Source organism: Lycium ferocissimum, chromosome 9 (assembly GCF_029784015.1).
Source record: "Lycium ferocissimum isolate CSIRO_LF1 chromosome 9, AGI_CSIRO_Lferr_CH_V1, whole genome shotgun sequence".
Lineage (NCBI taxonomy): Eukaryota > Viridiplantae > Streptophyta > Magnoliopsida > Solanales > Solanaceae > Lycium > Lycium ferocissimum.
The window spans coordinates 41,099,240-41,111,276 of NC_081350.1; the positions used below are offsets into that span (position 1 = coordinate 41,099,240).

At 35.1% G+C, this 12,037-nt stretch overlaps 1 protein-coding gene across 2 annotated transcripts; it reads left to right on the forward strand.

Annotated features, from left to right (window-relative positions):
* The first annotated feature begins 736 nt into the window (after nt 1-736).
* Nucleotides 737-7,392, forward strand: LOC132030824 (monogalactosyldiacylglycerol synthase 2, chloroplastic-like). 2 transcript variants are annotated; one of them, XM_059420584.1, is made up of 8 exons: nt 737-1,614; nt 3,874-4,046; nt 4,712-4,873; nt 5,281-5,422; nt 5,514-5,738; nt 5,861-5,923; nt 6,484-6,558; nt 6,662-7,392. In XM_059420584.1, exons 1-8 carry the CDS (start codon nt 1,369-1,371, stop codon nt 6,920-6,922), a joined length of 1,347 nt encoding a protein of 448 aa, XP_059276567.1. In that variant the 5' UTR covers nt 737-1,368; the 3' UTR covers nt 6,923-7,392. The 2 variants fall into 2 exon arrangements, with proteins under 2 accessions (XP_059276567.1, XP_059276568.1); XM_059420585.1 differs by lacking the exon at nt 737-1,614 and adding an exon at nt 1,867-1,907.
* Nucleotides 7,393-12,037: the final 4,645 nt, after the last annotated feature.

The window sequence follows — 12,037 nt, forward strand, 5'->3', positions numbered from 1 at the left end:
TTTTATCTTTTGATTAGAGCATTTACGAGAAAGTAAACCTTTTGATATTGGGAATCCAATAATACCAAGTTACTATATGTTTTTTTCAATTTTAAGGGTAGAATTGAAAAAAAATTAATTAATTTATGTCTTGATGAATGATAACACTTATGATACGCGATAAAAAATTTGATTAATGTGACACCTATTATGGGACGAAAGTAGTACCATGATAATTCAAAAATAGCACTATCTAAAAATAACACCATTCTCTCTTCTCTGTCCTTTCATCTTATTATTAAAAGAAAAAAAAAATAACCCCATTTCTCCATTTTTATACACTCTAAAAGAATCCTTAAAAGGGTGTTCATTTCTTTTATTTTCTTGAAATTTTATTAAAAGCCCTTTGTGTTTTTATAGCAAGTTTTTCTCCTCCAACTCTTTGATCTTGCCGGGAAAAAAAAATCCCATTTTCCGGCAAGTCAAAGGGGTGGTGGATTTTTTTTCTTTTTTTCTAAAATTTCATTTCTTTATTTGATTTTGTGTTCAATTTTAATATACATTTCCCCAAAAAAAATGAATTTTATACCAAAATATAGAGATTTCAAGAATTGAAACATAGAGAAAAGTTGATTTCTTTATGTGGGTTGTTGTTTAATTTTGATATACATTTCCAAAAAAGGAAAAAAAAAATGAACTTTATTGGGTATAGTGAAAAGTTGAATTACTTTTGTCCCATATATATATATATATTTTGATAAACATTTCCAAAAAAGGAAAAAAAAATTGAACTTTATACCAAATATAGAGAAAATTTTAATTCTTGATGTGGTTTGGTGTTTGATTTGGATATACATTGCCAAAAAAGGGAAAAAAAATTGAACTTTATACCAAATATAGAGAAAAATTGAATTCTTGATGTGATTTGGTGTTTGATTTTGATATACATTTCCCAAAAAAGGAAAAAAAAATTGAACTTTATTCCAAATATAGAGAAAAGTTGAATTCTTGATGTGGTTTGGTGTTTGATTTTGATATACATTTCAAAAAGGAAAAAAATTGAACTTTATACCAAATATAGAGAAAAGTTAAATTCTTTATGTGGGTTGGTGTTTGATTTTGATATACATTTCCAAAGAAGGAAATAAATTTGAACGCTATACCCAATATAGAGGAAAGTTGAATTCTTTATGTGGTTTGGTATTTAATTTTGATATAAATTTCCAAAAAAGGAAAAAAAATTGAACTTTACACCAAATATAGAGAAAAGTTGAATTCTTGATTGAGTAGGTGTTTGATTTTGATATACATTTCCCAAAAAAGGGAAAAAATTGAAATATATACCAAATATAGAGATTTCAAGAATTGATCAATAGAGGAAAGGGGACAATGGTGACTGAGGTGATTACGGTGAGGAATCCGATAAGCACGGTGTTAGAAAGAGTTGGAGTTTATGGTTTTGTAGGTAGCAAAAATGAATTTAAAGATGAAAATGATACAATGGAAATGGTGCAACTTGGTGCTGAAAGAACAAAAAATGTGCTTATTTTGATGAGTGATACAGGTGGTGGACATAGGGCTTCGGCTGAGGCGATTCGTGATGCTTTTCATTTGGAATTTGGAGATGAGTATAATGTAAAGTTTTAATCTTTTTGGTTTTCTAGCTATTTGATATGAATTGCTAACTTTGTTGCATTTTTTGTTTGGAATTTTGATGATTCGTGTTGTCCTATGTGCATTATTGAGTCATTTATCATATTGAGGAATTGAATTTCCATTGATAAATGCCAAGTATTCTTCTTTGAAGTTTTGATTAGTTCTTGAAAGTTTAGGATATTATAATGTAAGTACAATATGGGGGTGGGGTGGGGGATCCAGCCGAGGCGATTCGTGATGCTTTTCATTTGGAATTTGGGGATGAGTATAATGTAAAGTTTTAATCTTTTTGGTTTTCTAGCTATATGAATTTGAATGACTCTTTTTGTTGCATATTTGGAATTTTGATGATTGTGTTGTCCTTGAGTCATTTTGTTTATCTATTCAATGAATTTCCATTAGATAAATGTCCTATTCTTCTTTGAAGTTTTGATTTTCCATATTGAGGAATTGAATTTCCAAGTTATTTCTTTGAAGTTTTGATTAGTTCTTGAAAGTTAAGGATATGATAATGTATAATATAGGTTTTATCTGTCTGGTTTTGTAGCTATTTGATCCGAATTACTCTTTTTGTTTGGAATTGTGAATCCCATTAATCCCCTTGCTTAGATATTCCATGTCGATTCGTGTTGTCTAATGTGCATTATTGAGTCAATTTTCATATCGAGTAATTGAATTTCCATTGCCGATTGTTCGAGGGTCCGTGTCAACCAATGCTTTCCATTGGGAATTTGGGGATGAGTATAATGTAAAGTTTTGATCTTTTTGGGGGACTAATTGTTTTATTTTTTGTTGGAATTTTATAGTTGCTATTTATGCATTATTGAGTCATTTATCATATTGAGGAATTGAATTTATATAAATGCCAAGTATTCTTCTTTGAAGTTTTGATTAGTTCTTGAAAGTTTAGGATATTATAATGTAAGTACAATATGGGGGTGTGGTGGGGGGTCCATAGGGCTTCGGCTGAGGCGATTCGAGATGCTTTTCGTTTGGAATTTGGGGATGCGTATAATGTAAAGTTTTGATCTTTTTGGTTTTCTAGCTATTTGATATGAATTGCTAACTTTGTTACATTTTTTGTTTGGAATTTTGATGATTCGTGTTGTTCTATGTGTGCATTATTGAGTCATTTGTCATATTGAGGAATTGAATTTCCAAAGATAAAATGTTGCTCAAGTTTTTGCTGCCACACCAATATTGAAGTTTTGATTAGTTCTAAAGAAAGCAACATAGTTGATAAATAGAATGTAAGAATACAATGTAGTATAATGCAAAGTTATTATCTTTCTGGTTTTCTACCTATTTGAATCTGAATTACTCTTTTTGTTGCATTGTTTGTTTGGCATTTTGGATCCCCTAATCCCCTTGCTTAGATATTCTATGTCGATTCATGTTGTCCGATGTGCATTATTGAGGCATTTTTCATAGAGGAATTCAACTTCCGTTGATAAATGCCAAGTGTCCTTTGAAGTTTTTGATTAGTTCTTGTAAGTTAAGGATATTATAATGTATACAGGTTTTATCTTTCTGTTTTTCTAACTAATTGATATGGATCACTCTTTTTGTTGCATAATATAGTTTGGAATTGTTCCAATTTTGCTTAGATATTCCTTCGTGTTATGACTATGTGCATTATTTCATTTGTCAAAAAATTGAATTTCCAATGAAAATTCTTTTCCTTTGAAGTTTTGATTAGTTCTTGAAAGTTAAGGATATTAGAAGGTAAGTATCATGTAAGTTATTATCTTTTTGGTTTTCAATCTATTTGATCTGTATTACTACTTTTTCTTTTTGCATAAAATTGTGAATCCCCTCATCTCATGTCAATTCGTGTTGTCTTATGTGCATTATTGAGTCATTTGTCATATTGCGGAAATGAATTTCCATTGATAAACGCCATTCTTTGAAGTTTTGATTAGTTCTTGAAAGTTAAGGATATTACAATGTTAAGTATAATATAGGTTTGACTTCCAATTTGTGCCTTTCCTTCTGACTAGTTTCTTTAAGATCTAACTAAAAACTCTGTTCTTGTTGCTTTAATCTACATAATTCTCATGTTTATGGAGATCCCATTTGGTTAACTACTTTTCTGGCGTAATTTTCTTTACTTGTTAAGACTTAAGATTAACAATTTAGTGCTTGGACTTCTGTTCACATGCCTAATGAAGTCTTTATTGTACGTATGGTGACTTCATATTTCAATGTGGTAATGTCAGATGTGTTCAATTCTTGTAGATTTTTGTAAAAGATGTTTGGAAGGAATACACTGGATGGCCATTGAACAGCATGGAACAACAATACAAGTTCATGGTTAAACATGTGCAGCTTTGGAGTCTTGCATTTCACGGCACGTCCCCTCGGTGGATACACTCTGCCTATCTTGCTGCCATTGCCGCCTTCTATGCCAAGTATAATTCCTTCTTTGTTTTTAAAGCTGTAGATGTTTGATACTTTCGATGGTTAATGATAGCTCTTTCGCGTAATAACCTGTGACTTCTACTATTTTCTACTCCCTTTGTCTCAATTTTATGCGAAAGTGTTTGCACCATAAATTCTTCATTTTAAGAAATAAAGTACTATTAAACTTTTGTGGTCTAAAATAAACCTTAGATATGTGTGGTTATAAATCATCTCATTACGGGTAAAATGGGTCTTTAAAAGTTAAATTATTACTAAATATAGAAACGCTTCCTCATTACCAATTTAAAATGGAACAGTGTCTTTCATTTGTAGTCAGAGGGAGTAAAAAGAATGACACTCCTTGATATGCCAGCTAGGTTAGCACCATAAATTCATCATTTCTAATTATAGTACTGTACTTTGAATGCATTCAATCGTCTGTAATCATTTCTTTAATGCTTCATATCTTATCATTTTATCAATAGCGACTTCTCTTGTTTGTATATTACACAGATACTAAAAATTATTGCTGACCTGGTTGCTTAAGTTTTATGTGAAAGTGGACTTTGTTGATGTTATCAAACACATAGGATCAATTTAATATTCCTCAAAATTCGGATGAATCTTCTTAAATTCATTATAAATTCCTAATTGTTGATTTGTGAAAATGAAGGGAGGTGGAAGCTGGCCTGATGGAGTACAAGCCAGACATCATCATTAGTGTTCATCCTCTTATGCAGCACATTCCTTTGTGGGTTCTTAAATGGCAAGGTCTACAAAAGAAAGTAATCTTTGTCACAGTTATTACGGACCTCAGCACTTGCCACCGTACATGGTAAATTATTTAGTAACTTAGTTTGGAATTTGAATATACAGTCAGACCACTCTATAACAACCATCCTTTATAACAACATTTCACTATAACAACCATGTTTTCAGTGGAACCGATCTTTTATGGTATGTTATACTATATATTCTCTATAACAACATTTCACTATAGCTGCCAAAAAATATCAGGACAAACGACACTGTTACAGAGATGTTTGACTGTATCTAGTAGTTTCATGCTATGTTGCTCGGACTCTTCAAAAATGCCGCCAAGTGCATGTCGGATCCTCCAAAAGTAGTGTGTTTTTGAAGGACCCGACACGGATGCAACAACATTATTGGAAAGTCTGAGCAATATAGCTTTTATGTCATAACCATAAGTTAGTTTAACCGGTAGCCTCTTTTGAACCATAGGTTTAACCCTGGAGTCAATCGATTGTACTGCCCCTCTGAGGAGGTAGCAAAGAGGGCTTTATTTGATGGATTGGAAGAATCTCAAACATGCGTTTTTGGGTTGCCTATTCGTCCTTCTTTTTGTAGAGCAATTTTTTCCAAGGTGAATGTTCGGTCAATTTACAAAAGAGTTAACACTCCTTTGAATCCATGTTTCATTTCTTTTCTGATACTTTTCTTAATACTTGCTATAGGATGACCTCAGATTAGAGCTAGCGATGGACCCCACATTGCCGGCAGTGCTACTGATGGGTGGGGGTGAAGGGATGGGACCCGTGAAGAAAACTGCAAAGGCCCTCGGAGAAGCTCTTTTCGATAAAGAAATGGAGAAACCTATCGGTCAATTGGTTGTCATATGTGGACGCAATGAAGAGCTAGCATCCACATTACAATCAATCGAATGGAACATCCCGGTCAAGGTAAAACAGAATTAGATTCTTGGAGTATGAACGCCTTACAAAATTACGTCAATACACCTCAACTTAATTTACTTGACAGTGGAAAGATATTTTTTTTGAAACTTTTTCTTCTTGCTGTCTAGATTAAAGGATTTCAGAAACAGATGGAGAAATGGATGGGTGTGTGCGACTGTATTATCACAAAGGTATGTCAATGTAGTCCTATTCTATGAGAAAATGACAAAAATTATGTTTGAGTCCCTTAAGTATACATTGAACAGTTTTGGTCCTTTATAAGTTTGCCAAAAGTTAACAATTTTTTGTGTTCGTTAGATTTGACAGGAACAGTGGGGGAAAAAAAAACATTTAACCCTAAATACCAAGAAAGTCCCATTAAATCCTAAATGTGCAACATAAAAAACTGCACTTGACACTAAAAAGATATAAAAAAAAAGAGCAGAAATTACACCTCAAAAAGCTGTACCAAATTCTAGAAATAAATATAAAATAGCCGAAACCACAAAAACTGTACCTCTAAATGTGAGTTCCTGCTATTTTTTGTTTTTTATAGTTCCCGTCAAATCCAACACACACAAACTTAAAGGATCACAACTGTTCAGTACATACTTGAGGAACTCTTTTGAGCCTACCCTCAAACATAAGGGACCATTTTTGTCATTTTCTCCCTATTCTAGCATTGCCTGTGTAATCTTTTTTGTGCATTGTCGACAATGTGGGACTAACGATTCAGTTTTTTCGCTCATAGGCTGGACCTGGTACAATTGCAGAAGCATTAATCAGAGGGCTACCAATTATTCTCAACGACTACATTCCTGGACAAGTTAGTGAAATCAAAATGTTGATTATCGACTGCTAGCTATCGTACGTAGTGGCTGCTGATATGACCGTGTTTACTGATTTACTTTTTCGTTATGTATTTGCAGGAAAAGGGAAACGTCCCATACGTGGTGGACAATGGAGCTGGTATTTTCACGCGAAGCCCCAAGGAAACAGCTCGAATTGTTGCAGAGTGGTTTAGCACCAAAACGGATGAGAGGAAAAAAATGTCAGAGAATGCACTAAAACTTGCACAACCAGATGCGGTTTTTGACATCGTGAAGGACATTCACGAACTCGCATGCCAGAGGGGTCCCCTTGCCAACATTCCTTACGCCTTCACGTCTTCATTTTCAAGCTTGATTTAACCCAGATACATAGATTCTGCTTTTCTTTTTGTTTTTTTTTACTGCAAGGTCTAAGATTTGTTCTAGTAGGATATTATGTAAGGTAGGTTCAATGATCTCATTTTTTGGCCATAAACGCTTGGCGCGCTCATTGTACTATTGTAGATTATCTAGACAATTTCCAATCCTTGGTTAGTCGGGGAAAAAAAAAAAAAAAAAAGGAAATTTAAAAAGAGGCGAGAACGAGGGAGCTGCAATAAAAATGCAGAAAATGAGAGAAAGTTTCTCATGTTTTGGAGTGTTGAAAGTTGAATCCATTCTTTAGTATTAAAGATTACTTCTCTCTGGAGGACCTGTTTCGGGTTACATCAAAATTGAAGAATCTTCACTTGTCCAGAAAATTTGTGTTGAATATTTTGCTTTTTCTTTTTCTTTTTCAAGACCTTGATATGTATTATTGTCTGTTGCTGAATTTGTTTTGTCTCTTGCTATTTGCTGTACATTTTCTTTTGAGTCGAGGGTTTATCGGAAACAACCTCTATACCCCACTAAGGTAGGGGAAAGGTTTGCGTGCATCCTACCTTTTCTGCATCTTCACACTTTGTGGGATTATCTTTTGGTATGTTGTTATTGTTGATGTTGTTGTTCATTCTTTCAAGACCAAACGCTTTGTTATAATATGTCCATTCCGTATAATCTCTGATCTGAGCTTAATTTTTCACTATGGAATTTAAAGCCACTTGTTCAAGGACTTAAAGATTAACTTTTTAAGTTGTACTAGTATATTAACCCGCTCGATGTGTGGTGATATTAGAGAATATTAATCAAGAAAATCTTTTTTTTTTTAGAAAAATTATCTTCAAGAAAAAATATTTTATATATTTGAGCACAATCAATAAAATTTCAATTGAAATCATGCCACACAATTTTCTCTTAGGTCTAAAATAATTACCAGCAACGACATTTTTTATTGCTAAAATAGTCTTCTTAATGCATGATAACAAGACAGTATTGTTATTCTTTTGCTAACATGTAGCTAAGTTGCTTTAAAATGGGTCTAAAACATATGTCCAGTTATGACTCCAATTTTGTTTGGCATAATACATAAACAGACTCTCAAATTTGGCCTCAGTTGGCAAGTATATTCTCTAACTTTGGTTGTGCACAAGTAGACACCTCAACTCGTCTCCTCTTTGTCAGTTGAACACTCCAACTTACAAATATCATCTACACCTGCAAAATTTATGTGTCACGTTAGTGCCACGTAAGCATTTGTGTTTACGTGTTCAACTTTATTCAAGTTGCGGTGCCTACTTGTGCACACCCAACGTTGGAGGGTATACTTGCCAGCTGAAGCAAATTTGAGGGCCTGTTTAAATATTTATTTTTTTCCCATTTGTATACGCTCATTTTCTTCAATACACTTGATCATCATTTAGTAGAAAAATGTTCAAGCTATAGGAAAAGATAATTAAACAATCAACTTACTTTAAACATGGCAAAATTGTCACGACCCAAACCGATGAGTCGTGATGAGTGTCTGACCTCTAGCGACCAAACACCCCGCTACTCATATCTGGACCTATCTCAACATCAAGGGCCCATAGAATGACTTAAACTGATCTCATAAATAGGCAACATCATGCACTCTGAACAATCTGTATATATACATAGACATGCAGAAAGAACAGTGCAAGCCAGCTAGGCTGCTACATATACTGTACACAAAAGAATTGGAGCCGACAAGGCCACATCATCTGACTAATACATACAACTGTCTACAGATGTCACGCCCCGAACCATGGCCTGGACGTAACACGGCACTCGGTCCTTTTTCGATCGCATGACCGAGCGAACCACATGGTTGCTGAATCATCATGATACATAACATAAGCGAAATATAACGTGAATGCATCATGAGCCTTTATAAAACGTAGTAAGTCATAATACTTAATAAAAATACTTGTTTAAACATGATTGCGGAAATAACATGAATGAGCCAAAGATGGCTAAACACCTTGCATGTCTAACATAACTAGACTGACTGGTCTATGAAACCTCTAATCATAAATCTTGACTGAAAAACGTACTTGCTGGGACAAGGCTCTCCAGCATACCTTTAAATGCATGACTAGTAAAATAAAGATAACTGACTAAACCCCGAATGAGATGGGGCTCACCAATGAGCTGATACGAGCAAATCCTACTGAGCAGATGCGGCGTCCTGTAAATACGTACCTGCATCGTGAAATGCAGGCCCCCGGGCAATAAAAGGGGACGTCAGCACATTGAATGTACTGGTATGTAAAGCAACTGAATGAAATAACATGGGACATGAAATAACATGATAAGAACTGAAACTGAAAACCTGGGGATACGAACATACGATATGAGCATGAATACATATATAATATAAAGCATGAGTAAAAATATCATAAGTAGGGAGAGCAATAACTTATAACCGATACATGGTCTGGTGCTTGCGTCCCGCCAGCAGAACACTCAGTCCTTGCCAGGGAACATGAGATTTAATAAAATATGAAAGGATCCAGTCATTATGAGAATCATCCGGAACATGGGTGGATTAATCCTCATCCTACGGTGGCAACGTAATTTCAGGCTATCTGAAGCCCTCCTCGGTAATTAAAGCAACTCCCAAAAACATGAACATGTAAAATAGTGGCACTTGCTGCCCATAGTATGTCATGAAACATATCTTGCTTGTACATGGTTTTCATGAATCATAACTTGCTTATACATGGATATCATAAATTATAGCTTGCTTGCATGAACTTGTAAAACATGTATAGTATTTTCTTGAAAATAGCATAATATATCATAAACTAGCATGCATGAACCCATGGAATACAAGATATGGGTTTTTATAGATTACGGACGGATTCTCAATAATCATAAAGAAATATTAAGAACACAATGATGGAATTATAACAATTCATACATAATATAATCATTGGCATGGACCTGTGGTTATCATGAGCATGGTATTGAAACCCTAGTTTTGTATTGAAACCCTAGTTTAGTAGAGAAATCATAATTTTATGGATTTTGAGGCGTGGGGAAGAACAATGATGTTCCCACACATAGATAGTAACTCTCTACATACCTGGTAATGCCTCAAACTTGAATTAAAGACTCTAACTTTGAAGAGGATTTCCAAAATCTTGAATTTTGAACCTTGAGATGGGTTTACTCAAGTTAGAAAGAGATTAGGGACTTGAATTCAACCTAAAATCATGATAAAACTTACCTTGTAGGGTTCTTGAGGCTTGGGACTTGTTCTTCTTGACCTTAGGTTAATTTTTCGTGAATGGGGTGCTGGGGAAATAAACCCCAAACCTTAAATATAACTTAAAACGCGTAAACCCGACCTTTTGACCCGAAACTGACCCGTTTCGCGATGGTTCCGCGATGCGGGTGCATCGTGCAACATTCTGAAGCTAAAAACTCAGAGTTGCGCGATCTCTCCGCGAAGCGGGGCCATCGCGCGCTCTCTCACGGGCCCTCACGCGCCCCGAGAAGCGACGGGTGTCGGTTTTTCACAGCGTTCGGTAAAATGGGCATAACTTCTCGTACATAACTCTGTTCAAGACCCATAATATACCGTTGGAAAGCTATTTCAAAGGGCTACAACTTTTATCAAGGAAGATTCCTCAAATTCCCAACGGATTTGCACGAAATTTGGCTGAAGTCAGACGTATCGAAAACTTAGCCGATTCTATAGATTTCAAGTGCCTTACTATTAGCCATATTGAGATGATCATATCTCCTTGATCCGATCTCTGATTGGCTTGGTCCTTATATCGTTAGAAAGGTATTTCTACGTACTACAACTTTCATTGAGGGTACTCTCCCAAATTCCCAACTAATCAAAGAGTTATCACTGCCCGAAGTAGGCCTATCAACCATTTTCGCAAAACGCTCAAACCTTCAATTTTTTTCGCTAAAACTCTAATGATATGAGTCTAACCTTAGTTCTAAGATACGGGGTGTTACAACAGACCTCTATTGGAATAAAGCTGTAGAAAGGACGGGACAGGGCCCCGTCATACCCATAACATGTATATCTCAAAAGAATAGCATACCAAAATAGACTACAACTCCGGATCAAATGGAGTGCACTGCTCACTGTTGGATAGAAGTCCTACTATGCTGGACCACCTGCCGGTCTATCTGTACCTGCGGGCATGAATGCAGCCCCCTGAGCAACGGGGAGTCAGTACAGATAATGTACTGAGTATGTAAAGCATAAGAACAACATATAAGTAAAGATCGTGAATGAAGACTGGAAATCATAAGCTGAAATGACTATCTGCATTTATTTGTATGAACTAGTATCTGAATGTATCTGCATAAATCTGTATAACTGATAATGCCTCTGGGGGAGCATAATATGCATGCTCTCAATGATAATCATGCTCATGTGTGTGTATGTATATGTCATAATGTTGAGGAACGTTCAGCCCGATCCATATCTTATATCCCATCGGCCTCTCTGCGGCCATCATCAACATCATCAATATCATCATCACTGTGCACCAGCTGATCAGGTGGTAATGCGTGTATAACGCTTTCCCGCTTTTCCCTTCATACCCCATATACATATAACATACGCGTATATAACGCCTTCTGGTCACGGGTCAATATGCATGTATATATATAAATGAATGTAATGCACGAATAAACTGTATACATAAAACTGGACCCGTGAACAGAAGGAACAATCATAGTCGGGGTATAGGGATATCAAGGACTGAATTACTCGTAATGCTTCTAGGAATAGAGTAATATAGAAGCTCGGTTGCTTGCTTGTCGGTTCGTATCATAGGATCATGCCAAAAGAAAGAAAGGATAGCCTTAACATACCTTGAACTATATCCGATCGTCCAACTTCTAATCCTCAAACTCGTAAGTCTACAATCAAGATAGCATAGGCTTTAATTAGACTATTTATCTCACTTACTAATCATTTTAAATACGAATATTGCTTAGCAAATTGTGGGCAACATTTCCCTTATAAGCTTAACAACCCTTCAACTTTTCATTCAATCCAACATCAACCACAATACCCACAACAACAACAACAACACTTATCTAAGAATATGATCAAATCTATTC